The sequence below is a fragment of the Myodes glareolus genome, chromosome 19 (genome assembly GCF_982192425.1).
Source record: "Myodes glareolus chromosome 19, mMyoGla1.1, whole genome shotgun sequence".
NCBI lineage: Eukaryota > Metazoa > Chordata > Mammalia > Rodentia > Cricetidae > Myodes > Myodes glareolus.
The window spans coordinates 37,679,883-37,706,439 of record NC_142044.1 but is presented as its reverse complement, the minus strand read 5'-3'; the positions used below and the strand labels follow the sequence as shown (position 1 = coordinate 37,706,439).

The 26,557-nt window shown below is 53.4% G+C and overlaps 3 protein-coding genes across 15 annotated transcripts; 2 read left to right on the top strand and 1 right to left on the bottom strand.

The window, feature by feature from the left end:
• The first annotated feature begins 566 nt into the window (after positions 1-566).
• Positions 567-5,566, top strand: Pycr3 (pyrroline-5-carboxylate reductase 3). The gene is made up of 6 exons (XM_048454471.3): positions 567-724; positions 2,531-2,595; positions 3,138-3,317; positions 3,549-3,761; positions 4,661-4,753; positions 4,909-5,566. Exons 1-6 carry the CDS (start codon positions 634-636, stop codon positions 5,089-5,091), a joined length of 825 nt encoding a protein of 274 aa, XP_048310428.1. The 5' UTR covers positions 567-633; the 3' UTR covers positions 5,092-5,566.
• Positions 5,567-7,480: 1,914 nt separating this feature from the next.
• On the bottom strand, positions 7,481-12,608 carry Tigd5 (tigger transposable element derived 5). The gene has a single exon (XM_048454470.3). It carries the CDS (start codon positions 12,527-12,529, stop codon positions 10,607-10,609), a length of 1,923 nt encoding a protein of 640 aa, XP_048310427.3. The 5' UTR covers positions 12,530-12,608; the 3' UTR covers positions 7,481-10,606.
• Positions 11,962-26,534, top strand: Eef1d (eukaryotic translation elongation factor 1 delta). 13 transcript variants are annotated; one of them, XM_048454462.3, is made up of 9 exons: positions 11,962-12,101; positions 21,032-21,155; positions 21,594-21,665; positions 24,807-24,863; positions 25,193-25,292; positions 25,370-25,470; positions 25,576-25,797; positions 26,088-26,282; positions 26,427-26,534. In XM_048454462.3, the coding sequence occupies exons 2-9, from the start codon at positions 21,039-21,041 to the stop codon at positions 26,463-26,465; spliced, it is 903 nt and encodes a 300-aa protein (XP_048310419.1). In that variant the 5' UTR covers positions 11,962-12,101; positions 21,032-21,038; the 3' UTR covers positions 26,466-26,534. The 13 variants fall into 13 exon arrangements, with proteins under 13 accessions (XP_048310419.1, XP_085535276.1, XP_085535275.1 ...); XM_085679149.2 differs by lacking the exon at positions 11,962-12,101 and adding an exon at positions 12,845-12,860; XM_048454460.3 differs by lacking the exon at positions 11,962-12,101 and adding an exon at positions 12,943-13,075.
• The last annotated feature ends 23 nt before the right edge of the window (positions 26,535-26,557 follow it).

Below are 26,557 nucleotides of genomic sequence, written 5' to 3'. Positions count from 1 at the left end.
CCAGCACTCAGGAGGCAGAGGCAGGTGGATCTCTGAGTTGGAGACCAGCCTGGTCTACAGAGTGAGTTCCAGGACAGTGTCAGGAATGTTACACAGAGAAACCTGGTCTCTAAACACCATTCCTGTCCTCCACCCCCGCCCCCTAAACAGACTGTATGCTGGTTGACTGATTAGTTAGTACTCTCTTTAATCTGGAGAACCAGAACTGGCACCGAGGATCGAACCCAAGGCGCACAAAGTAGGCAAGAGCCGTAGTACCACCGTACACTCCCAGCCCCATCCTGGGGTAGTTGAAGCTTTCCCTCCAAACCTCTCTGCATAGCTTTGGCTTTGGGGGAGATTCCAGCTTCAGGTATTCCAGGTGGAATCAGACAGCCTGTTAGGACTATCTCTACCACCTTCCTCTCCCTTTTCCTCTCAGCAAAGTCGCCTGTTGCTTCACCCAGGCTTGAAAAATCCCACCTCAAGCAACAAAACGCCCGGCTCCTCCTCTCCCCGCCCCGCCCCGCCCCGAACTCGCTTCTCTCCATCCCGTTGCCTCCCAGAACCCGCCCAGTCGCTTCTGTCCATCAAAGCGCCTCCAGTGGGCGGGGCTCGCTGCCGTAGGGACCTGAGACGGCCATCCGGACCACGATGGCGGCTGCAGGGTCTGAATCTCTGCGTGTGGGCTTCGTGGGCGCTGGACGCATGGCGGAGGCCATTGCTCAAGGCCTCATACGAGCAGGTGGGGAGGCGAGGCCTGGTTGGGGGGCTTTACTGTGGGAAGAACCCTTAAGCCTCGGCGGGAGGGGCACAAATAGTTCACCCAAGGGCCAGTGGGGTGAATTCGCCCTGTTCCTGGATGAGAACCCTACCCTATGGTAGCCTTCCATCAAGGTCTCCAGGGTCCCTGGGTGAGCCGGCAGCCCCTTTCCCAGGAGAGTGGTTGGGTGGATGAGTCAGGTGTGGTATGGAGAAAAAGATAGCCCAGCTTATTTTATTTAACACTGATGGTATTGCTGAATAATATTCCTTTAAGTGTATTGAATTAAAGAAAATTGCTGTTAACTTCATTCGTGGCTTCTTTGTTGGGGTTTTGCTTGTTTATTTGTTGCTTTTCCCCCTTGTTTTTCGAGACAGGGTTTCTCTGTGTCGCCCTTGCTGTCCTGGATTCCATTGGTAGACCAGGCTGACCTTAAGAGATCTGCCTCTGCCTCCCGAGATTAAGGCATGAGCCACCACTGGTGGGCTCACTTTTGACTCCCTATTTCCTTAATGTGACTGTGATTTTATAGTTCCACATGTGGCGCAAACCGATTTTGTCTTAGATTGGACAGGCTTAATGCCAAGTTAAGTGTCCAACTTCCTGGCCTCCTCCTCCTGTCTCTTACTCTGTTTTCTGTTCATGCATCAACTCCACTTTCAGAGGTGGGCAGCTGTGGGGGAGGAAGAGGAAGTGTCTGCCGTCCCTGGTTTGTCTTCTCTAGAGCCAACAATACCTTGAATGTCAAGGTCACAGTGTCTGCAGCCTGCTGGAGGCTGGGTTGAGGAGGGAGGCAGGGGGCTGTCAATACTGGCCTAACTACTGCGCAGTGTTCAGAAAACTTTACGTACAGACTGTAGGTAGAGAAAGTTGGTGACCTTTGGCTCTCTACTTTCGGTTGTACTTCAAAGTCCAGAGCGGCATGATCATTAGAGAGTGGCTTCCTACAAGTCTCACGGTGTTTACATGTAAAACCTGGCAGTTCACCTGCCTCTTGGTGCTATCCCATCTGTCACTGACATGATTAGCATCCTCTATGTTCAAGTTGTGGGGTACGCTTCCACCTGGCCCAGTCTTTCTACCTCTACACCCTCCAAAAGCATGATTTCCACCAATCAGGCTTTTAGTCTCCCCAAAACATCCCAGCACACTTGCCCTGTTGCAAGGGAGCTTCTCCCCTCTCAGGTCTTTATCAGATAAGCTAATTTTGTTTTTAAAGATTGTTTTATATGTGTGTTTTGTCTGTGCACTGTGTGTATGTACGTGTGTGTGTGTGTGTGTGTGTGTGTGTGTGTGTGTGTGCTTGGTGCCTGCGGAGGCCAGAGGAGGGCACTGGCTCCACTGGAGGTGGAGTTATGGATGGTTGTCATCGCCTTGTGGGTCCTGGGAACCTATCCAGGTCATCTTCAAGAGCCGCAAGTATTCTTAACTGCTGAACTGTCTTTCCAGACCCTTTACCAGCTATGTCCCTATGCAGCCTGCTGCTCCAGGCCTGGTGTTCCTGCAAAGATTTTGCATTTTGGCCAACAGACATAAGTGCATCAGTCAGCTGCCCCTTCCCTGAAAGCAGGGACCCGTGGGCTCTGTGTCTGGTCAGGATTAGGCAGGTTCCTGGTCCCAGTGTCCAACAGCAGCATTGGCAGTGGCATTCAAATACAATTCACTTGATTGCTCAGCAGCAAAGACAAGCATCCCTGCCGTGATCCTATGGAGCCTTAGGTTAACAATGGCCTAGGTAAGCTCTTTCCTATCTTCCCAGCCCTCACCAGCTTTTGGCTTTCTATCCAGGCAAAGTGGAAGCTAAGCAGGTGCTGGCCAGTGCACCAACAGACAAGAACCTCTGCCACTTCAGGGTGAGTGGGACTTAGGGTCTTGTCCTTCTGAAGCATTTTCAGGGGCAGGTATGGCTGAAGGTTTGAGATGGCTTGGTTTGTCCTGGAGAAGGAGAGGTCAAAGGCCAGGAAAAACTTCTGGAAGACAAGAGCAGATTGCGTTCCTGTGTAGGGTAGTTGTGGACACTAATTAGGAGGGAAGGTTCCAGGACTGGAGAGATATCTCAGTGGTTAAGAGCACTGATTGCTCTTCCAGTGGACCTGGGTTTAACTCCCATCACCTACATGGCAGCTCATAACTGTCTGTAACTCCAGGATCCAGCACCCTCACATAGACAGGCATACAGGCAAAACACCAATAAAATAAAAATAAATTTTAAGAGGGAAGGTTCCAGAAGGTAAATCTTGGACTCTGTGAGGCTCAGGGCCATTGGGTTTTTCTTAGGAGAGTATGACTGGTACAGACATTTGTAACAACCATGGGGCTTAGGATGATTGAAGGCACATGAGTGGGTAGGATCCCTCCTTACACAGCCTCATTCCTGGCGCTGGTGTCCGTGCAGGCTCTGGGCTGCCAGACCACTCACTCCAACCAGGAAGTGCTGCAGAGCTGTTCACTTATCATCTTTGCCACCAAGCCTCAGGTTCTGCCAGATGTTCTGGCAGAGGTGGCCTCCGTCGTTACCACCGAGCACATCGTGGTCTCTGTGGCTGCTGGGATCCCTCTGAGCTCGCTGGAGGAGGTGAGTAGTCTGACTATGAAATAGACTTTGTCGGCCGGCCGTGTGTGGGAGGCAGATAGCATCCCAGACAACCTCCAGAAGTCGTTAGTTGGCCCACCAGGATCGAGTGGCTCGGGCAGTGTTCTGCCACTGTGCCTGGGAAGTGGGGTCTAGAGACTGCATTTAGCTGAGGTGTTTGCCTAGCAAACCCAGTCTCATGGAATACCTGACACTAAGCTCTCTTTTGTCCAGCTGCTGCCCCCGAAAACACGAGTGTTGCGAGTCTCTCCCAATCTACCTTGCATAGTCCAGGAGGGGGCCATGGTGATGGCCCGGGGCCACCATGCCAGGAATGACGACGCTAAGCTCCTACAAAACCTGCTGGAGGCCTGTGGGCAGTGCATAGAGGTTCCTGAGTCCTACGTAGATATCCATACTGGCCTCAGTGGCAGTGGTGTGGCCTTTGTGAGTATTGTCTTCACCCATATCTTCAAAGACCCTGCTCTCAAGATCTCAGAGTCAAGCCTTGGGGCCTCAAGTGGTCCATGGGTCATCAGTGAGCTCTCCTGTCTCAGAACATCGGGCTTTGTTGAACCATTGAGGCTGGCTACTTTACCAAACTCTGGGTTTAGGCCTTAGAGCCTCAGGTATCCATGACCACGTTCAGGGTCTTATTTCTCATGGGTCTTAACCTTTTTAATGCTATGACCCTTTAATACAGTTGTTGTGGTGACCCCCAATGGTATTGTTTTTGGTTTTTTGTTTGGTTTTTTGTTTGTTTGTTTGTTTGTTTGTTTGAGACAGGGTTTCTCTGTGTAGCTTTGGAGCCTGTTCTAGAACTCACTCTGTAGACCAGACAGGCCTTGAACTCAGAGATCTGCCTACCTCTGCCTCCTGAGTACTGGAATTCAAGGCGTGTGCCACCACCACCACCCAGCTTCATAAAATTATTTTTCTTGCTTCTTTATAATTGTAATTTTGCTGTTATGAATCATAATATAAATATCTGTTTTTATGTTTTTTTTTTATTTTGTTATTGTCGTTGTTGTTTTGAGACAGGGTTTCTTTGTGTAGCCTTGGCTACCTAAGAACTAACTCTGTAGACCAGACTGGCCACAAACTCACAGAGATCTGCCTCCTCTACCTTCTGAGTGCTGAGATTAAAGGTGTGTGCCACCACTGCCCAGCAATATCTGTTTTCTGATGGTCTTAGGTGACCCTGTGAAGAGGGTTGTTCAACTTCCAAAGGGGTCATGACCCACAGGTTGAGAACTTCATTCAGATCACTCTCTAGCTGGGAGCTGTGTCCAGCAGAATGTCAACTTTGACATTCCCCCTCCTGACTCCCAATGTTATTGCTACAGGTGTGCACATTCTCCGAAGCCCTAGCTGAAGGCGCCATCAAAATGGGCATGCCCAGTGCGCTGGCCCACCGCATTGCTGCCCAGACCCTGCTGGTGAGTGAAGGGTTCCTCGGGAGAACGCTGGGAAGGTTGTGCTCAGGAGTGTGTGCTGTCTCCCGCCAACAGGCAGACACACTTGCCAAGTTCAGACAGGCTGGGAAAACATGTAGCTGCCCCCTCGCAACTCTTCCCTTAACTCTTCTCCCCAGGGGACAGCCAAGATGCTGCAGCAGGAAGGGAAGCATCCAGCCCAGCTTCGGACGGATGTGCTCACACCAGCTGGAACCACCATCCATGGGCTTCACGCCCTAGAGAAGGGCGGCCTGCGAGCAGCCGCCATGAGCGCGGTGGAAGCAGCGACCTGTCGAGCTAAGGAGCTCAGCAAGAAGTAAGCCAGGCTCCAGGTGAGACTACAGGTTCCTTGCCCAGCTTCGGCCTCTGAGTGGCGAGAACAGCCCCACATGGCTGTTGTAGCGTCACGGCCATCATCTTCATCAGAGAAGCTGTGACTACTTGTTAAAGGCCCTCAAGATCAGGTCTGTTGCCTGTGACAGTCAAGGAAGCAGGAGGTGCGGAGGGTCATTCAACCCCCATCTGTGATTCCAGCTCCTCTCTCCTGCACCTCTCGGCCAATTGTAATTGTGTCCTAATTGAACATGACCTCATGGTCTTATGGGGTAGATTATGTAACCCGTGGAAGATGAACTAAAATGCGAGAGTTTCCATCTTTGCAGATGTGGGATCATCATCATTCATGCTGGCATGAGGTGTTTTGATGGTGTGGTTGCTTTGTCACCCACACTGCTGTAAGCAACACCCCATCCATGCTCTGTAAGTTCAATAAACTCATTGGTTCCCCAAGTTGAACTTTGATGGAATTGTGCTTTGGTTTGTCCTTGGTATATGGAAGGGATAAATATATTTCCTCAGGGAGAGTATCTTCAACACTGGGTACCAGCCCCCTGCTTGCCCAGGTTCCCTCTATCTTCCCCTTGTCCCCACCTCTAAGGACAATGGTTCTCTATCCATCACATAAATGTTTCTACTTCGTCTCCACTTGGAAAAACTGTCCATCTCTGCAGGCCGCCTCGTTGCCCCCGCCCCCCAGAATAGCAATAATCCTACTTCTAAAGAGACTTAACAGGCAATGTTGGTTCTCAGGCACCTGAAAGCTTTTTTTGGAGGGGGGAGGCAGGAGTGTTGGAATCCACGATAGAGCTGCTAGCAACAAGAGCTGCTGAGGCTGGTCTAGAGCCCTGTCCCTTCTATGAATTTCCATGGACTGCTCAAAAGCCAGAGGTCAGACTAGTGGAGGATAGGGTAGGAATATCACAGGAATAGATGGCACTTGCCCAAGAAGCTCTCTCCCTCTCCTTGAAGCCAGAGTCTTGGCCCAGAGGAGGAAAGAGTCCCCAGTAGAAGCTGAAGAACTCCCCTTCCCTGAGCAGTCGGAAGGTGGCATGCCCTTCCATAGTCGAGGAGGAGCTCCTCCAAGGGGTCTCATGCTGCAGAACTATACTGTCCAACTCGTCCTGTGCTCAGGTTGCACCAGTCAAGTGGAAAAGCTGTCCAAGGTTTCAAAGATGGGTCCTAGCTAGCTTTGGAAGATGAGACCCCTGCTTCCAGCTGAACCTAAGCTGGCTCTTGGGCAGGCAGAGCTTAGTCTGGTACTACAACTACAGGGACTACCCTGGTAGCATGTGACTCTTCAGTAAATCCATTCCTAGACCAGCAGGTCAGGAAAACCAGGACTTAGGGGAAAGTGAGGCTGTGGGATGGAGGACTAGGGCTCTGAGGCTACTGCACAGGGGGGACCTAGTATGGCTCTGGCCCCTACCACAGTTACCCTCTCCACCAAAACTCCTGATCACTCTGCTAACTCCCTCACGTTTACCCAGCAGCCTCCTGAGATTTGGTGGAAGCATCCATCAGTGTGGCTTGGGGCAGCTCCCACAGAGGCCATCTGCTAGCTGGGTGACACCAGAAACCTATCTATAAAGCAGGACTAATGGTACTCGTAGGAAGAGGCTGTCTATCCCCAGTTCCACTACTCCAACACTGCAACCCTTCCTCATCTCAGCCCCTTGCCTTGGATGTACCCCTCTCATCCCATTTCCAGGGGGTGGCTCCTCTCCGCCCAGGGCTACCTGACTGGATTCTGGCATTGTCACTCGTCAGAAGGGCCATTCTGAGTCCAGTTCTTCCCCATTTGTAAGAATTTACGGAAAAACAGCCCCGCTGCTGTATTTATACACAGTGCTAAGTGAGCTGACCACTGATAATGAGAAGTCAAGCAATACAGACAGCAGAGGGTCCCATCCCAGCTGCAGGGTCACTTGCCTGTGTTGTGCAGACACAGACAATCAGCTTCCCTGGCTTCTAAGCTATGTCAAGTCCTAGGATGGAGTCTCAGGGTCTGGTATTAGGCAGCCCACCTCCCAAGAGAATCACTGACAGTGAATCAACAGATGTTTCTCTCTGGGATGAGGGCTGGGAAGTGGAACATATCCCTTTGTTGCCTAGTCATGGTCCAGAGGTGACAAGCTGGGACACAGGCTGTTGGCTACTCAAAGAGGCAGCTTTGGGGCCATACAGCTGTGACACTGTCGTCCAGGCCTCTTCCTGTTGTGTGTTGCTCATCCAGCCACTGCTTTCTGATGCTCATGGTATTCTTTGTAGTCAATACTGTCCCACTTTTGTGCCCTCCTCCTCCTCCCCATGCTATGGAGTGTTCCAAATCCAAGCATTAGATTCAGTCACAAAAATAAGACTAAACCAGGGTGGCTGATGAAGTTGACCTGTTTCACCTTTATTACACAAGTGCCATTAGACCGGCTCACCAAGTGACATTGGACCAGCTGGCCAGGTGACCTTAGCTTTGAGCAAGGTTGAGTGTCAGAGAAAGGGCCCTACAATAAAATATGAAACCCACAAGCCCAAGATCCTACTGAGGGCAACTCATGGGGTCAAGATGCTCTTGTGGGCACATTTAGAAGAGGCCAGACTGTACCGGGTTCCAGCTGGGCTTCCCATAGACCGTCCTAACCAGGTAGTGTAAAGGGCTCAGTCCTCAGAGGACCAACCTTGAGCTTGAGGTGCTCCCCTCCCCTCCTACCATTTATTTCACCTACGGCTCGGTTGCTTTTACTTTCCAAGGACATGGACCTTAGGGACAAGGCTGCCTGTGACCACTGCAAGTCCTCAACCCCAAAGCAGTGGTGGTGGCTCCAACAGAACCCACACTCACCCATCTTTCTGTGCTGGGTGCCTTCTCCAAACAATCTGTGTATGAATCTAAAGCAGGACCACTTAGCAGAAAAGGCTGCCTATACTTCCCAGGCCAAAGGATCGCTATACTTTGTGGGGAACAGGCAGACCTCTGGGGCAAGAGGCCTAGGATTCCTGCATGATTCCTGGTACATAGCAGAGGGCAATGGCTGCTGAAGAAAGAAACTGCCTTTTCACCCTCCTTCCTAGTTACTGCAACTCGGTGCCCACAGGGAGCAGCAGTGACGCGCAAATGGGTACACTGAGTATAAGGCTCTCGTAAGGGACCCATGAACCCCTAGGGAGCCCCATGAGACACTAAAAACAGAAAGGTGAGGTGACTGCACATCTTCAACACAGCTGCCTGTGGGGCTAAGGCCCCTGTGTAACAGATACACAGTACTGCAAACCCCGGAGATATAGGACTTCCTGCTGGGACAAACGGGTACCTGGGCAAAGCAGCCTCCTCCACAACGAGGACCCAGCCACTAGAGCCTCTGTCCGTAGCATGTAAAGAACAGCAGCATATTCCAGTCTAAAAATTTGCACTTTTTTTTAAATAGCGCTGTTGTTTGAACTCAGGGCCTCGCCTCAGGCATCCTAGCAAGCACCCTAGCATCCCTAGCCTGAGATGACACCTTTGCGCCTTCTCATGGGTGTCTCAGTTAATGATAGTGTACAGACACAAGCCTGACAGGAACTCTCTGACCCAGTCAGCCCACACCTGATTGTTTATAGGGCAGCAATATGGGACCATTGCAACCTCCTGGATCTTGGGTCCTCAGATGAAAGGGCTTGGACAGCTAGAGGGGCTGGTGAGAGGTCTCACTCCTGAGTCCTAGTCTCTGCCAACCCCAGTCTATCTGGGCCCAGGCCAAAGGAGGAAACACGATAGAAAGGACAAAGATAGAAGCCGATGGAAAGCTCTCTGAAAGAACAGTACAGGTAGCCTAGGCTGGAGCAGCTGCTGAGGCTACCCAGGCTGGATGTAAATCCAAGGCCCAGGCAGGTCTACGTCTCCACAGACTTGGAAGTAGGTCTATCAAAGTCTGATGGCAGCTCCTAGCCTGGGTACCTAGGTGATACGGAAGCTGTTGGTATAAATACATTAGACTTCTGAAACCCCACCCAAGTTGCTAAGGTTGGAGACCCTCTACCAGCCACGACTGCCCAAGGTTCTCTAGGTCTTTAGGCTTGATGCCAGGTATGTAGGTGACCAGATGGGCTCCAGTGTGTACAGATAAGAGTCTGCTACCTGAGCCTCCATTCTCTTGTTCCATGTGTTCCCTCAACTCTTAATATTTACGTAGATTTTTGACTGGGGTGGAGTGTGGTTGCAAGGAGCCGTATTCTTGGACTTACACGCAGATCACTTTTGGATACCTCATCCATGGCTCCATCCATTGCCAAGCTCTTGCATTCCTTGCCGTTCCCCACATCGTGTTTTCAAGGCTCAGACTATGAGGGAAGAAGTGAGGATAAGGGGCCAGTACTAGGACAGGGACTCAGGACAGTATTTCTGCAAAGGCAATATTGGCCTTCCCTAAGACACAGGTGCCTCAGCTCTAGATCACCTGGAACAGTCTGAATTCACAGTTGGACAGAGCACCAGAGTGATACAAAATCTGGATATTCTTAGAGTCTTTTCTCCAACCTGGGCCATCCAGCAATAGTTCCTCAGCCACACTCTTGGCAATGCCAGGAGGTAGATGAGTCTAGAGTGGGGGCTGGTGCAGGAAGAGCCCATGGGTTCTCGAATCAACAGAGGTTGATTCAAAGGCACCATCATGGTCTCAGATGGTTGCAAAGGCTGTGACCTGTTTCCAGGTAGATCAGACAGCCCTAGAGCTAAACAAAGTGGTTGGTAGTTTGTCCTCCCATTGGTCAAGCCACCTGGGTCCAAATCTAAACACTTGCCAACATCACGAGTGGAAGATCTAATCAGAATGGAGTATTCTGAAGGACTAAAAATCCAAGTAGAACAGAATTGACTATACTTTGTTGCACCCAAAACCTTACCAAGCACTGGGCTTCCATTTCCCCACATCCCACTCTCTGTGAGTATACCACCCCAGGTCAAGGTACTGGGGCCTAGCCTGAGCTCTAATCCAGCACCACAAGGGCCTTCAGTTATCAGAGCAAGGGCAAGATAGCCCAGAGACCACCTCACTCTTCCGGCACTCACGGTTCCCTATGAAGAGCATCTTTTAAAACAGGTTTAATGTGTTTTTAAAACAAAACCAAGTGCTTTCCCACTGAGATGAGGCCAGGCAGCACCAGGAGGGTCAGTAAAACAGAAGCAGCAGCCTCATCCAGAGCACAAGGGGGCAGGGGTAGGGGTGAGCCCCATAGGGGCCAGAACAGAGGTACAGTCAACTGTTCTCCAGTAGGTGCTGTGCTTATGGGCCCATATGTGCCTACTCAGCAAAGAGCATTTGCTCCTTTAAACTATTTCCCCAAGATACTGTGGATCGCAGGGCAGGGCATTCTTTACTGATGGAACTCCTCCATGCTGTGTTGGGCGTGCACCCCTGGACCTCTACAGTGGACTATACCAGGGAGAAAAGGTGGAAGACAACAGACTGTGTAGGCCCCCCTCTCTCCCAGTGCAGCAGGAAAAAGGCCAGTGGGCCACGGAGGTCACACACCACCATGAGCAGCTGCGGATGAGGGCCCGATGCCTCCAAGCCTCCGTGCCATGGTAATGAGGGAACGTAGCTGCACTAGCCTCACTGGCCCCACTTCCCGAGGATCCTGGCTCTCCAGCCACCTCAGAGCTGTCTCTAGACCCCAAACAGCTTCCCCAGCAGTAGGTACCAACATTCCTCCTTGCTCAGTGGCCTCCTCCTCCTCCTCTCCAGCCCCCATGCTAGAGGGCAGGCTGGCTGGGGATGGAGGGGCTGCGGGAACCACCTCCTCTCTGCAGCCCTCAGGGAGACCGCCATCATCATCCATGTGCAGCCACTCTGCCACCTCTTCAGGTGCCAGGCGCTTGTAAGCCAGAGCTGCCAGATGTGTGAGGTCACTGAGTACCCTGCTGCGCTCGGCAGCCTCCTCTACTTGGTGGGCTGGCTGCTGCCCAGGCTCAAAGGCTGCCCTAAGACCCAGCAGCCAGCAGCGCTCTATGCTGCCTGCTTGGACCAGGTCCCATGAGAGGCCAGCCAGGTATAGCATGTCCTTGAGCATGAAGCTTCTCATGAAATCTAGTGGGGAGCCACTGGCACAAGACACAGCAAGCCTCAGCAGCTCTCGTTTGTACAAATGTTTGAAGGCTGCCACCACACCATGCTCCAGCGGTGCAGGGATGTGTGCTCGGCTGTTGCCCTTGGACAAGAAAAGCACACGAACTGCACCATCAGGTGTCTGCAGCTCCTCTGGGGACCCAAGGAGCTCAGGCTGGCACTGCCTAGGAGTCTCCTCACTCTCCCCCAGGGCGGGTACTCTATTGGCCCAGCTTGGACAGGGTGGATGGGCCACTAGCAACACCGCTTTCTGCTGCAGGCAGCTTCGGCGCAGGTAGCGCTTGACGCCAGGGACGAATTCCTCAAAGAACCAGCCCCGAAGAAGAGGACGACTGAGCCAGGCATCCGGACTGTAGCGGTAGGAGGCCGGGAATTTGTCCTGGTTGTGGTGACGCAAGCTGGGTGGGTCTGGTAGTTGTCCGATAACTAGCGGCTTCAACTTGTGGCTGCCCGTCAGGTTGGCAGCCAACAGAACTGTCACTCGGTCGCCGGGCCAGCGCCGGCTGCACCCACCAGGCCCGCTGGAGTCCCCAACGCCTGGAGTTGCGGTCTGCTCTGGAAGTAACCTCCAGTACAGACCAGTAACGTTGGCGTTGTAGATCTGTTCGTCACCATAGCCGCCCTCGGAGTGGGGTAGAGTGGCCAGTGCACGGTCAGGTAGAACTGCGCCGCGTGGCTGTGCAGGCTCCTCCTTGACAGGTGCAGGGCCTGCGGCCGGGGGCTCGGCCTCGCCATAGATGCGCTGGCTGGAGATGCCATGGCGCTTCTGCCAGCGCCAGAACCAGCCGTGGCTAGCCTTGAAGGTACACTCGGGGCCGTAGATCTGGCGAGCAAAGGCCTCAGCCTGCGCTTGGATGACCGGACCGGACAGCGGCACGCCGTGCTGGCGCAAGGTGAGGAACCACGAATAGACGGCGCGGTCGATCTCCTCCTCGTTGGCCAGACGCATCTTCTTGCGCTGCGTGCCCACCTCTCCACCAAGTTGGTCCAGAAACCAGCGCAGCTTGGGCTCGTCCTTGAGCCAGCCGCGCAGAGTGCCGCCCGGTACGCCAAAGTCGCGGCACACGCTGGCCTGCCGCTCACCGCCCTTGACGCGTTCGATGGCTTGCAGCTTGTCTTTGATGGAGTAGGCCTTGCGGAAAGTCATTTTTACGGCCACGCGGGGCCGCGGCCCGGGCGCGGTGGGCGGCGGGTGCGCTACGGGACCCGGGCCGGGAGCCGGTGATCGCGGAGACTCAGCAAGGCTCCGGGGCGGGGGAAGACGAGCACGATGAGGGACAGGGTGCAAGGTCGGGACGGCCGGCGGGCTCGTGGGGTACATAGCGTCAGAGCCAGGGACCACCGGGCTAGCGAGCTTGACACCCCGCGCGGGCCGCTCGGGGCGGTGCTCGGGGGCGGGGCTGCCCGGGTCCCACCCTTTTGTCTCGCCGGCCGTGTCGGGACAGGCGCTCTAGTCCCGCCCCCTCTGCCTCGTGGCGCCTGCGCACGGTCTGGATTCGGACGCGTCAGCGGCGCGTGCGCACACCAACTCCGTTTCGTCCCGCCCTAGTCCGGCCGGCTCCACTCTTCGTGCCTTGGAGGGGTGCTGCGTGTTGGGACGTCCGGTTCTCTGCTGTTTGTAACAACTCCTCGAGTGAAGCGCGGCGCCCGAGGTAGCTGCCCCGTGACTTCTGCAAAAATGGTTCCTGCATGCATCGTGGTGCATGCTCCACGGGTGAGGCAGCGCGTGCTCAGGGTTGTGTCCCCCGCCGGGCCTCTTGTGGTCTGTGCCGCTGCGTTTTCCGGGAGCTGCGCGGTCGCCCTCCCTTTCCTTTGCAGTCCTGAGCTCGCAGTTCCAGGCTTTGGTTGCTGCGTCTTTGGCTGGCGTGTGAGTACCGCGGGCCCCGCCTCAAGGAGCGCACGTGCGGCAGAGGCTGGAGTGCCCCGGCCCCGGGCCGTTCGGGTTGGCTCCAGTGGATCAATGAGGACTACGGGCGGGTGTCTGGTCCTGTGTGGGGCCGAGCCGGTGGCCACATGGTTGCCAGCTTCCTGAGCGCTGTTTCAGGCTGGCTGCGCAGCGGCCTGCCACGGCCATGACTGACACCCTTACCGGGCCGGCGTTCGTCTGCCCCAGCTGTTACCAAGGTCCTAGGACCTTGCGGTTAAGCACCGAGGGCATACCGAGCTCTAAGGCGTAGAGGGAAGTTGATTCGGGTGCAGCCTTGTGGAACGGCACACGAACACAGGGGTAGAGAAAAGGCATGTGATGCCGGTTGGCTCAAACGTAACGGGGCCACTTACTGATTTGAATAAGATGATCTGGGCAGTTTTCTTGGGAAAGGGTCGTTGAAGGGCACGGGCCGTTCTTTTTCTAATACATGAGCGCTCTCTCTCCCAGCGTCATGGTTTTCTAGAGTGAAAGGCCACCTCGCAGCACAAGAACTTGTTGAAGCTAATGTTGAGATGCCCCCCCTCCCGGGGGGGATGCTTCTGAATTGGCCCTATCACTCAGGGGTGATAACTCAGTCTCATCTCAGGCGGATACTCAAGGGTGAAGCAAAAGATGGATGGAACAGGACCACCCGGTGCCCCCTGAGCCAATCCCATGGGGAGCAGAGTCAAGAGAAAGAAGTCCTCAAAGGGATGAGGAGTCCCCTCCCAGGCTCCGTGGTGGCTAGTTCAGCATGAGCCTCCGCTTTGACTGCAGAACTCCGTAAACAGCTGCAGCGTTAGCGTTGGCCGAGGGAGCCACTTAGACTTTCTTAACCTGGAATGTGCGCTGCATGGCTTGCTGTCCTCTCAGGAGGAAGCTGGTACAGGGCTAGTTCTCCAGGCTCAGCCTTTGGATAGCTGAGGTTCCAGGGCTTACTGCAAATGAGGCAGGGGTGCATGAGAGGGTTTGATGGTCAGAAAGAGTGGCTCTTGGGGACTGTAGGCAGAAGATAGTGGTGTGTGCTTGTTGCAGGTTGGAGACATTTCCAGGTACTGGAACGTGCCTTGGTCTCCAGCTCCACATATCACTTACCTCAGCACATTTGGGTGGTTACACCAGTCAGAGCCTTCATTTTCCTTTCTGGGTCTAAGATGTCACACTATCATTCCCTGCCTAAGTATGGGGTTTGGCACAGGTGTTATCAAGTGTAAAGGAAGAGCTAAGAGGGCAAGAGCTGTCTGGCAAGCCCCAGGACCTGTGTGTCAGGTCAGGGTACCTCAGGTTGGAACAGAAATAGAACCAACAAACCATGGCATTTGGGCCTGCCTGGGCTTAGGCTGGGCACTAGCCTTTGGGGCTCAAGATGGGCAAACAGCACAGGCCAGTGTTTCTGGAAAGGACTGGGACATCCCGGAGCAGAGAAGCAGGGTGGGAACTTGGGGATGTAGAATTGAACCCATGAGAGGACATTATCACTCCTGTGCCTAGTTATGACTAAAAAGTTAGCCTTTGCTTTGAGTCCTCCACATTCTGAGTGCTACCGTGGTTCACGGACTCAGGTTAGCTGAGCAAGGGAGTGTTGCTACTTGGTTGCAGGGGTGTGAGTTGGACCTGCTGGCAGACCCCATTCCCTACCCACCTTGCTCATGAGGACAGTGAATGTTGGGAGCCCATCAATGACCGGACCAATGTGGTGACATGCTGTTTGTGAATGTCCAGAGGACAGTAGGTGTGGGACTTAGGGCTCAGAAAGCCAGCCCGGAGGGAAATTTTCTCTATTGTTCCCAGCCATGGAACCCTTCAGATGTTTGCTGCCGTGGTGGGGCACAGCTGTGACATAACTGTTCTCATCTTCCTCGGGGTCCAGTCCCCTAGCCAGAAGTGTTGCTGGCAGGAGCCCTGACTAGTCCAAATTAGTAAGTAGAAGCTATGAGAGTCCTAAACACTTGTGTCCTTCTTTGGAGAGCAGATGTAGGTTGGCCCTCGGAAGCTACAGCTTAGCCAGTTAGCTCTTTGGCAAGTTCCTTGTGAATGGGGCTGGGTCTGAGTCCTGGTACTTAGGACCTATAAGGCCTTGTCTATCAGGTGAGCTCCTGTATTCAGGGCCCTCCAGAGCTTAGACATTCTCCGTCTCCCACACACAAAGGATCTTGACAGCTCACCTCTGGTGACCAGTCTTGCTTTCTGGACTGTAGCCTATATCCAGGAGCAGGGCAAGGGCGTCTGTCTAGGTCCTTTGGCATGTCTGAGCCTGCTTCTCTGGAAGTTGGCTTCCTTTCTGGTACTTCTGTCTCTTTGGCATGTTTCTGCTATTGCCTAGATAAAACCTCAGGAGAAAGGCCAGCCCTGTTGTAGGGACATGGGTGACAGACTTGTCCTTGTGGGGGTTTGAGAAATTCACTGCTGCATGTTTCCAGGCTGTTTTTCCTGGATGGCTGCAGGTTTGCATGTGTGTATCCTCCAGGGAAGCAATGGAGTTCAGGTATGCCCAGTGTGGGTGCAAACTGGCTAAAGTTCTCAAGCCTGTTGTACACCTGTGGGGAAAGTAGGTTGGGGAAGACTGTGTCCTTTGGGAGCTTTTGCTACTTGTGCTGTCTTGGGTTGGCATCCCTACCTGCTTGGTCTCTATCCCCCCAACCCAGAGGTAAGAGACCCAGTATCAGCGTGGTCACTGGGTCTTGGTGGCAGCTGAGCCCACAGCTTAGAGCTGTCTGGACTACTTGGTGCCTTGGAGATAGGGCAGTGGGGGAGTGTCCTTATCTTTTAAAGCCTTACCAGTGAAGGGGAGCCTTCTTCACAGCTAAGGGAGCATCTGTAGGTGCCAGCTCACCTTATTGCAGGCTGTAGGCACAGGAAAGGACAGGGTGGGAGCAGGTAGCTTCCACGGTGGTTTTTGTTTGTCTCCTAGTTATTAGGAACCCAAGAGCTACATATCAGGGGCTAACGGGAAAGTGCTACCTCTCAATTAGGAGGACCAGGCAGCCACCTGGGATTAGATGGTGTGTCTCTTATCCTCTGTTGCCGTGCCACCTCGACAAGCAGCTTCTGAAAGGCCACCCAGGCTGCCCAAACCGCTGTCTGGCATGGGTGGCCTTTCCCACTGCTCTAACCTTGCTGCTTTTCCTTCATGCTGTCCTAGGAGGCCAAAGCAAAAGTAAGTACACCTGCGAAGTGCCCTGTGTCTCCTCCCTTCACCCGAGCCAAGGAACCCCGTCATCACCTTGCCCGAGGCAGGCATACCTAGGCAGAGCTGAGCTTGCTAGGACAGGGCAGTGGTGTGATGAGCTGTTCTAGTAGCAAGTAGGTACCCATGTGGCCCTCACACCAAGCAAGTCAGCATATAGCCCCCTCTGCCCTATGGAGAAGTGGTGGCCATTCGTGAAGATGTGGCCTAAGGAAGTATCCAGTCTTAGTGACCCTGTCCCTTCTTGGAAGTAGCTACATCTGTTGCCTTCAGGAGGGTTCCATCCAAGTCTAAGTTTGGTAGAGAGCCAGTTTAGTGGGCGTTGCTGAAGGGAATGGAGGGTCAACTTAGAGAGCAGTGTAGCCTCAGGGACTGGAAACCAGGAGTCAGTCAGGTCCTGTTGTGATGGCATGTGCTGCCCCCTTGGTGACAGTGGGTGATGTCACAATGCTGTGCTTCCTGGGATCCTGCTCAGTCCCTGCCCCTGCCCCTGCTACTTGGCCTTGGTAAGTGAGGGGGTGGTCTGGAGACTTCTCTACACAGGGTCTTTGTGGCTCCTGGTCCTGGCTCCTCACAGTGGGAGGAGAGCTTGGGTGGGCTGCATTAAAGAAAGTTAGCTCTCACTTAGAGGTAGGCTCCAGGGCATGACAATCTGAGTCTTCCAAGGTTCTGAGCATAGGTGAGATTTGGATAGCTTAACACTCTTCCAGTCAAGCGTTTTGCCGGGTATATTAGGAAAAGGTCGTAGCCCGTTTGCTCTCCAGCCAAAGGGTTCCCTTCCTCTGCACGAGAGCCTGCCAGACGACCAGGGTGTTATATAGACTCACAGTAGCAGCATCTACTACCCCAGTCCGTGAATTTTGTTAGTTGAGTCCAGACTACAATGTCTTGGAATGGCTACCCTTCTAGGGCAAATACACTAAGAGTATTTACCTGTGGCCTTGTGGGCTGGCTGGTAGAGCCTGGAGCCTGCCTTTTCCACGGTGCCTCTTTCAGCTTCAGGAGTAGTGGAGGCAAGCCCTCCCTTATGGCTGTTGCAGTGTGCTTCAGAACCAAACCCTGCCGAGGGGGCGGAGCTTCAGGTAGCACCATGTCCAGTAAGGAAGCTGAGGCCCCTGAGGCCAGAGTCCTGTCCACTGATGACAGTAGCCAGTAGGATGTGGTATCCTGAGACTCTGAAGGCCCCGTGATGACCCTTCAGTTCAGATGGATATAGAGTTGTGGTCTGGTGGCCTCCTGGTTGGGAGGTGGTGACAGCTGATTAAGGATCCCTGTTGATGGTGGGCAGTCAGTCCTGGCCCCGTCCCTGTGAGGTCAGTCAGGCTCACAGACACTCTCCCTTTCCCAAGACTCCTGCCCCTGCTCTGGAAAGGCCCACAAGTCTGGACAGGGTTATTGTGTGGCCAGGGTAGGTTTAGGTGACTTTCAGCGGGGCTACTTGCTGGTGCTCCATCCACCTTGACAAGTCCCTGTCAGTGAACTGGAAACATCAGCCACCACTAGGCGGTGTCAGGCTCAGCATATACAGAAGCACAGCCAGTCTTAAGTTTGATTTCAGTAAGCCATGAGTAATTTACTGTAAGTAAGCATACATCTCATGGAATGTGTTTACACTTAAAAAAAAAGCCTACTGATTGTTTTTATTAAAGCCTACTGTAAATGAGTACAGCTGTTTGTTTTGTTTGGCACCCTATCTGGGGACCCCTTGAGAAAAGGTATCTGCTGAGTTTGGAGGTGTTGTTTAGATCCCTTTCTCAAGCTGTGGGCTTATTGGGTTAGCAAAGGCAACAAATGCAATAATAAGACGTGGGTGTGTGCCTATATATGTATGCTATTTTTTATTTACCAAAGCTCCTGGTATGGATTTGATGTCCATGCCCTTGCATGTCATCCGGTCAAGCCCCTTTCGGTGGCTTGCCCTCTCATTTGCCCAGGCCTCCCTGCCCACCCTTGCCTACCAGACTGCGGAGGGCGAGGGAGGCAGGTGCCTCTGCCGTGTTGCAACTGCCCTTCTTGTGCTTGCTTTTTAACGCTGCGCCCGAAGATGAGGAGTGGGAAGGCCTCTTGTGCGCTGGAGACCGTCTGGGAGGACAAGCACAAGTATGAGGATGCAGAACGGCGCTTCCATGAGCATGAGGCCACGCGAGCCGCCGCCTCCGTCCAGCAGCTCCTGGCCAAGGTGCCAGCTGTGAACGGGCCCAGCCAGGAGGACACAGAGGACGAGGCAGAGGCCTCCCACACCGACAGCAGGAGTGATCCTAGGAAGAGCCACGAATGCAAGAAGCCCCTGCAGAAAAAGAGGAAGCGTTCCCCCAAGAGTTGGCTTGGCCAGTCAGACCTGGCCCTTGTGGGCCTCTCAGCTGACCACGTATGGCTGGACAAGCCCCTCTTCGACCAGGCAGAAAGCTCCTACCGCCAGAGGCTGGCAGATGTGGCTGCCCAAGCAGCCCAGCCGCCTGCTCTGGCCCTTAGAGCCCCCTGTACGCATGGAAGCCATGTGGCCTGCCACCACGTGACCTGGGGGATCTGGGTCAACAAGTCTTGTTTTGATCAGGCTGAGCGGGCTTTTGTGGAGTGGTCTCAGGCCTTGCTGCTGGCGGTAGAGGGGAGCCGCAGGCAGGGGACTCCCGACACAGGCCAGCAGGCTGCCTCTCCTGATCTGGCCTTGGCCTGCCAGCCTTGCCCACCAGCTAATGGCCAGCCTCCTCTGGGCAGCCTGCAAGCACTGGTGCGGGAGGTGTGGCTGGAGAAGCCCCGGTATGATGCAGCTGAAAGGGGCTTCTATGAGGCCCTATTTGATGGCCACCCCCCAGGGAAAGTACGTCTGCAAGAGCGAGCCAGTCAGGCAGAGAGTGCCCGGAGGGGCCGCAGAGACCGTCGGAGTCGCAATGCAGTAGGAAACAAGCGAGCTGGGTCAAAACGGGCTGATGGGGAGGCCCCCTCTTCTCTGCCCTACTGGTACTTCCTACACAAGGACGCAGAGGCCCCCTGGCTCAGCAAGCCTACTTATGACAGCGCTGAGTGCCGCCACCATGCTGCTGAGGCCCTGCGCATAGCCTGGCGCCTAGAAGCTGCCTCCCTGGCTCACCGACCCACGCCCCGTTCTGGCCCATCCATGTCCAGCCTGAGACCCAAGTAGGAGAAATGTGGCTGCAGGTGTCGGGACTGACCTGGGCTATGAGAGTACTAGGGACAGCTGTCTCTAGGCTGGTGTCCCTCGTGCCCCCTGTGGACCTGACCAGCTTGACTGTAGGGTGGGGTGGGCACCTATAGTGCTCTGCCCTCGAGGGTTACAGAGTTCTGACTTGCTGGTGTTGGTTGGGGAAGGGGTCTACATAAGTCTAAGCCCCCTATCACGAAACCCAGAAGACAGATTATTGGCAGGGTGGGTGGGAAACCTTGTAGCTGGGTCTCCGGTACCTGACAGGTGTTGACACCCACAGCCCAGGCTATAGAGGTGCTCATGGAGGTCTGGTGGGCCTTAAATCTGAGCTGCACATGGCTGACAGACTCCGAAGGGTGCTTGTCTTTTACCTCCCAGTGAGGAGAGAAACCTGCCTTTAGCCCAGAGCCCCCAAGGGGTCTTACACCAGTACAAGTGGGTAGAGCCCTAACAATGGTCTCTGAAGGCCAGGAAAGGCTTTTGGGTCGTAATATTTGACCACTGGAGGTGGCCCCTAGGCAGATAGGTCTGATGGATAGACGTGGAAGAGACAGGAGTAACACCAGTGGCAAGGGGAGAGTGGGAATGGAACCCAGTAAACAAGCGAGCTGGGTCAAAACGGGCTGATGGGGAGGCCCCCTCTTCTCTGCCCTACTGGTACTTCCTACACAAGGACGCAGAGGCCCCCTGGCTCAGTCCACCCACCTGCCCGTGTCAGGACTCTATTCTTGTTAGAAGGCACTTGTTTGATGATGGCATGAGGCTTCCTACACAGAAAATTGGCAGAGAGAGTGGTTGGTCTGTCGTACCTGGTAGGAAGGACGGGCTAGTGAACGGTGGGCTCTGTGAACACTTCGCAGCCCCTAGCTCCCATACTGCTCCAGGTTTAGAAGCTCCATGGTGGGACATAACTTGCATAGGCTTAGTGAGCCAGACCCTGGTCTAGAACAGCAGTTCTCAGACCCTAGGGCTTTCATTGTACTCTTGATGTTTTTTTTCCATCTTAATCAAAACTTAAGTACTAAGAGTACTTACATTACTGAAAAAGACAAACACGTTGCATGCTGGGATGACACATTTTGTGAACAACAAGTTTAGGGGACAGTGAACTTGTCTCATTGTTACAAACCCGTTTGGCTGCAGGGTAGGTCGGCGGCCGGCTGCTGATCTTACGGTTGCTTTTGTGCTCTTGCTGTGTTGGTTTGGGGTATGGTTGGATTGTGTGGTCAGAAAGTCAGGGCCTGCGTGCCTGGTGGTCTGGAGGACTGGCCTCGGGATACCCCTCACCCAGGCCCCGGTAGGGAAACCCACTTGGAGGGTGGGAGGACTGTTGACTCTGTCTGTGGACGGGGCTTGGTGTTGAACACTGGTCTTAGGCAGCAGAGAGGCATTTCATGAGCCAAGCAGGACTGTGAGCTAGCCCAGCATGCCAAAGCCTTCATGGCACCCCTAGTCCAAGGTACTTAGGCAGGATAGACCTGGCGCCTGTGGGGAAGGGGAAGTCTGTGGTTGACTGCGGACTTTTTCTAGCCACACTTACCTGGCCACTTTTTTCCCATCTCAGCAGAAAAATGGCTACAAACTTTCTAGTGCACGAGAAGATTTGGTTTGACAAGTTCAAATATGACGATGCGGAGAGGAAATTCTACGAGCAGATGAATGGGCCTGTGGCTGCTGGCTCCCGCCAGGTGAGCACTGTGCTTAGGGCTGGCAGAACCGCGTGGGACAGAGACATCTTGTTAGGACCAAGGGGCCCTGTTGAAGAAATCTTCAGAAAGACCTTGGCTGAATCCTGGGGTGCTTCTGCCCTCGGCCTCTGATCCTAACATGGGACTCTTGCTGCTCCCAGGCGTCTGGGGTGGTGTGTGGCCAGGCCGCTGCTTGTACGGCTACCTGCAGACTTTGTGGTCCTGGCCTCGGTCACTTTCTGCTTTTCTGTCCTGGGAGCTTTCATTCTGTGTAATGCATTCATCTCCTTGTAATGCATTCTTGCTTTTTGAGTGAGGGTTCTTAGGGATTTTGTTTTTGTGTGTGGGGTTTGTGTGTGTGTGTATGTGTGTTTGTCTAAAAAAATTTTTTTTTAAAACCAAAGCAAAAAAGACTAGTTCTTTCTGCACTGTCTGCAGGAGAATGGTGCCAGCGTGATCCTCCGTGACATTGCGAGAGCCAGAGAGAACATCCAGAAATCCCTGGCCGGAGTGAGTACCCACGACCCATGTACCCATGGGCTCGTGCTCGGCCAAACAGCATGTCTGAGTTGTTTTTTTCTTTTTTTCAGCCCTTCAGTACTGCTGACTATTTTGGCCTTGGAGCAAGTTAGGGCTCAGGGTGTGGTGCTGTGCTCTTGTAGTGTGTGAGTGCTGAGGCCTCCATAACCACACTGCCATGGAAAATGGTCTTGCTCTCTAGACTCTTCCATGTCTCTCTCTCGTGCGTGCTGGAGTTACTCTAGCTATTCCTGCAGTGCCTGCCATGGGCTGCCTGGGCTAAGGGGTGTCATTTTGTAGGGTGTGGACTGTAGGCACGTGCCTTGCAAGACTGTTCCTTCCTGCTTGCTCCCTTGCCGAAGAAGCACACATCCCTTCATGAAAAGGGGGTAGTTATTTAGTGAGGTACGCGAGTCAGCATCACCTTGAACTAAGGCCTGGAAGAGGGCACCCTGCATGGCTCCCGGGGTCTCAGACCAAGGCTGGGTGTACCCCATCTAGCTCTAGCATTCTGGACTAGCTGAGGAAGGTGTCCCCTTTAGATGGCAGGCAGACGAGAAGTCAGGCCCTCAGGCTGTCTCTGGAATGGGCTTATGTCCTGGAACAGGTTTTCTGATGGCTCTTTAGTGGGTTACCACAGCCTTACTGCGTAAGACAATGTGAATTTGTCATCAGATGGTCCTGAAGGCTGGAGGTTGAAATAGGGGTAGAGGCAATGGAGTTGGGTTCCCTCTGAGGTTCTGAGCGTCCTTTCCTACCTGCCCCCCTCCTTGGGGCAATGTTTGTTCTTTGGCCTCTTGTCCTGTCAGCCTTCACTCTCTCTGTGGCCCTCCTGCACCCCATCGTCACAGGAGACTTGTGAACCTACCCAGATAGCCCAGATTCTTGTTTTGTCTTTAAACCCTGAATCTAGTTTGCCATTTTTGAAAGCATTCTCTGTAAAGCAACAGGTTTATGGTCAACAGGCATTCCCATTCGAAACAGGGAAATGTAGAAAGGGTCACTGGTCCCAAACAATTTCAGACTCCTGCCAGGCTTCCAGGCTTCCTGAGTTGTCCTCTGTGGCTCATGTGGCCCTGGGATACAGTGCTCACCAACAGCATTGTTGAAGCTGAAATTTAAACAGCCTTTCTGCCTGTGGAAGGTAGAGATCTTCAGTCTTTAAAAAATGTTTTTGTTTTTTAATATTTCGCCCCGATCCCCTATTTGGTCTAAATTAGTGGTGGTATTGCTAGTAAATTTTCAAGAACTTGGCAGGAGTACTTAGTCACAGAAAACTGCGCGTTGACAGGAGGTTCCTCTTGGTATTTTTGATCCCATCACATACCTTAACATGGCTGGTAGTTCACAGGTCACGTGCTGGCCTCTGACCTTTCAGGTCCTTACACTTCCACTCTTCCCAAGGCAGCCACTGCTGCCCTCAGCATTTTGCTCTCTTGACAGTGAATTTGTTTTCCTTTGCTCTCTAGAGGGGCAAAGAATTTCCCCAGCCATCTGGCCCTAGCTTTTTTTCTGCTCTGCTTTCCTTTTGCTACTTACGCTAGAAAAGAAACTGAGGCCAACCTGGTTTACAGAGTGAGTTCCAGGACAGGCTCCAAAGCTACAGAGAAACCCTGTCTCCCCCCCCCCCCAAAAAAAACCCCAAATCTTGACTGGAATGGTTCTTCCTGGCTAGGTGTACAATGACAGCACTTGGGAAAGCTGAGACAGGAGGATCGCCACAACTTTGAGATCTGCACTGTAGAACAAGGTCTTTGAAAAACAAAACAAAATAACCTCAAAGCTCCAGCTGAGGTTTCTCACTTAGAAGTCCTGGAGACAGGGGGCCTACGCTCCCTACTGTGCTCAGGGTCTAAGCTCCCTACTGTGCTCGGTCCTGCGCCCACTGCCATCTCTACAGCAGCTTTAGAGGGCATCTTGCGGGACAGAACCAAGGTGTCCATGGGGTCCTTCAGAAGTCTGGAGAAAATCCACTCTGTCTGGTCATCCCTGCCGTGCATAGAGCAGTGGTTCTCAGCCCTCCTAACGCGGCAGCCCTTTACCACAGCTCCTTATGCTGTCGTGCCCTTGACTGTAAAATTGTTTAATTGCTACTTCAAAACTTAAGTATCTGTTTTCTGATGGTCTTAGGTGACGCCTATGAAAGGGTCACGACCCAGAGGTTGAGAACCACTGATCCATACCCATAGTTCCATCTATTGAATCTGCTTTGCTATGTAAACTAACATAGAGATTCAAGTACAGCCATTCCTAGGGCACTAGTCTACCAGATGGTCAAGAATGCACAACCTTTCAGAAGGCTGCACACCCCTGAGCCCTTCCGGGTCCTGCTGACTCCTGTTAGTTCACATCCTGTCATCCTCAACCAAACTCATGATCCCATGCACACCCAGTCTCGGTGAACATGGAGTTAGGGAGAGAGATTTATGTGCTTGGTCCGGCACATTTGAGCTTCAACATCCAGAAAACCGAGTCGTTCTCAGCAGCCATTTACTGTCCTGGCTCTGGGCTGCCCCTTGCCATGTCCTTTCCTTGGTACCAGGCCTGCTGTCTAGCGTGGGAGAGCCCTCAGGTGTTGTGGAAACAGTCCCAGCATTCTAGCCTAGCATACACTCACGTGTTCTAGTCTTCGGAACTGCTTGGCCTTGCTTGCAGGTAGACTGAAGGTATTTTCCCTTCCATGCCAGCTGTGCCAAAAATCCGACCATAGGGCTCTGCTGCCACATGCAAGTTTTTAAAAAAGAAAGAAAGAAAGTCACATTTGTTGTCAGCCCAAATGCTGCTATGCTTGTGTTTGGCAAGACCTGTGTGTCTGTTACCTCTCGTGTGGAGTAGATTCTGCCTAGCAGATACTAAGAGCGCTCGTCACCCTCTCTCAGAGGATGTCCTAGCAGGGCTTGCTCAGATCTGCTTGGGCTAGGACTTGCATGCAACTATTTCTTCAGAGCCAGTAACTCCCCCACTATGAATGGAACTAACATGAGAACATGAAGCTAGACGCATGGGTTTCCTGCACGGGGAGCCTGCCCTGTGCCCTCCTGGGGCCACCTCAGGAGCATGATCACAGGTGTCGGCACCACCTCCATGCTCTTTCTGTCTAGCCCCTCAATTGCTTTCCCCTCCTATTTCTAGCTCAAGGTGATGCTGCCCAAATCCCCTGAGGCCCTGGGCCAAGCCACCCCTGGGACTGTAAGTCCTGCTGCTTTCTTTGTTTGGCTCCCTTGTCCTAGCCTCTGCTTGGCTGAGAGTGTCACAGTGGGCTGTATAGCCATTTTCTGAAGGTCACACACAGGTCTTCCCTGCTCTCCCTGGGCAGAAAGTCTGTTTCATGGTCCCTTATCTACCTAGGCCTTCCTATGTTGCTTCTCCAGCAGTTCCTTAACCAAGTACTGTAGGGGATCCTGTAAGACTGTGCCTTTGCCAGACCTTCAGCTTGGTCTGGGCTCTGCTTCTGAGTGGCTGTAAGGGAATCCAGAAGCAGGCTAAAGTACTAAGATCAGTGTTCCCCTCCCTTGCAGAGCTCAGGCCCTGGGGCCTCCAGTGGACCTGCTGGAGATCATAGTGAGCTCATTGTACGGATTGCCAGTCTGGAAGTGGAGAACCAGAACCTTCGAGGCGGTAAGGGCTTGGGCCTGACAGGTGGGGCTCCAGTTCCAGCCTCTGCTATCTGACTGGTGTCTCCCTTGTGCCCACAGTGGTGCAAGATCTGCAGCAGGCCATTTCCAAGTTGGAGGCCCGGCTGAGCACTCTGGAGAAGAGTTCACCTACTCACCGAGCCACAGCCCCCCAGACCCAGGTGAGTACCCTTTCCAACTTGGGAAGGAGCCTTGGAGTTGTGCTCCTGGCTTCATCTTCCAGAGGGCTAAATGAGTCTCAACCTTCCTCCCTTCCTCTATGGCAGCATGTGTCTCCTATGCGTCAAGTGGAGCCCCCAACCAAGAAGGCCGCCACACCAGCAGAGGACGATGAGGACAATGACATTGACCTGTTCGGCAGTGATGAGGAGGAAGAAGACAAGGAGGCGGCCCGACTACGGGAGGAGAGGCTTCGGCAGTACGCAGAGAAGAAAGCCAAGAAGCCCTCACTGGTGGCCAAATCCTCCATCCTCTTGGATGTCAAACCTGTGAGTGGTGGTGGGCCTCTGGGAGAACCAGAAACAGAACCTTATAACCGGAGCTGGAGGCTGGGGTGTTGTGTGGCCTGACCACAGCCTCCTGGGTCTTGATAGAAGTTTAAAGACCTTGGCATAAGAACAGAAATGTGGAGTAGGGCACGTGTAATTTTGGGACTGTTTCTTGTATAGTTTGGTGGTGGTGGTGGTGGTGGGGTTATGGGCATTCCCTGTGGTATTCTAGAGGTTTCTGAGATGGCTCACTCCGCCTCGCCCCCCCCCCCCCCCCCGTTTTCGCACAGTGGGATGATGAGACAGACATGGCCCAGCTGGAGGCCTGTGTGCGTTCCATCCAGTTGGACGGGTTGGTCTGGGGGGGCTCCAAGCTCGTACCTGTTGGCTATGGAATCCGGAAGTTGCAGATCCAGTGTGTGGTGGAAGACGACAAAGTGGGCACCGACTTGCTAGAAGAGGAGATCACCAAGTTTGAGGAGCATGTGAGTGGGCATGAGTACTAGGGTGGGAAGACCAGGTGGATTCTGGGACGTTGGCTCCACTGCCCCACATCACACCCCACTGTGAAGCCTGAGCAGGTAGGCCTCTAGGCAGTCCGTAGCAACAGTCTTTGTCTCCATCCACAGGTGCAGAGTGTCGACATCGCAGCTTTCAACAAGATCTGAAAGTTGGAGAGTGTGTGGTTCGTGTGTGTGAGGACCTAATGAGATTAAAGACTGAGACCCCGCACTCTGGCTCTGTGGTGTTACTTGATGTG

Excerpts from the sequence above, each read along its gene's own strand:
- Pycr3 (XM_048454471.3), top strand. The coding sequence starts at position 634 with ATGGCGGCTGCAGGGTCTGAATCTCTGCGTGTGGGCTTCGTGGGCGCT. Across the intron at positions 3,762-4,660 it reads GTGGCAGTGGTGTGGCCTTT|GTGTGCACATTCTCCGAAGC; the intron begins GTGAGTATTGTC and ends TTATTGCTACAG. Across the intron at positions 4,754-4,908 it reads TTGCTGCCCAGACCCTGCTG|GGGACAGCCAAGATGCTGCA; the intron begins GTGAGTGAAGGG and ends TCTTCTCCCCAG.
- Tigd5 (XM_048454470.3), bottom strand. The coding sequence starts at position 12,529 with ATGTACCCCACGAGCCCGCCGGCCGTCCCGACCTTGCACCCTGTCCCT.
- Eef1d (XM_048454457.3), top strand. The coding sequence starts at position 18,349 with ATGAGGAGTGGGAAGGCCTCTTGTGCGCTGGAGACCGTCTGGGAGGAC. Across the intron at positions 24,864-25,192 it reads GCCAAGCCACCCCTGGGACT|AGCTCAGGCCCTGGGGCCTC; the intron begins GTAAGTCCTGCT and ends CCTCCCTTGCAG. Across the intron at positions 25,293-25,369 it reads GAACCAGAACCTTCGAGGCG|TGGTGCAAGATCTGCAGCAG; the intron begins GTAAGGGCTTGG and ends TTGTGCCCACAG.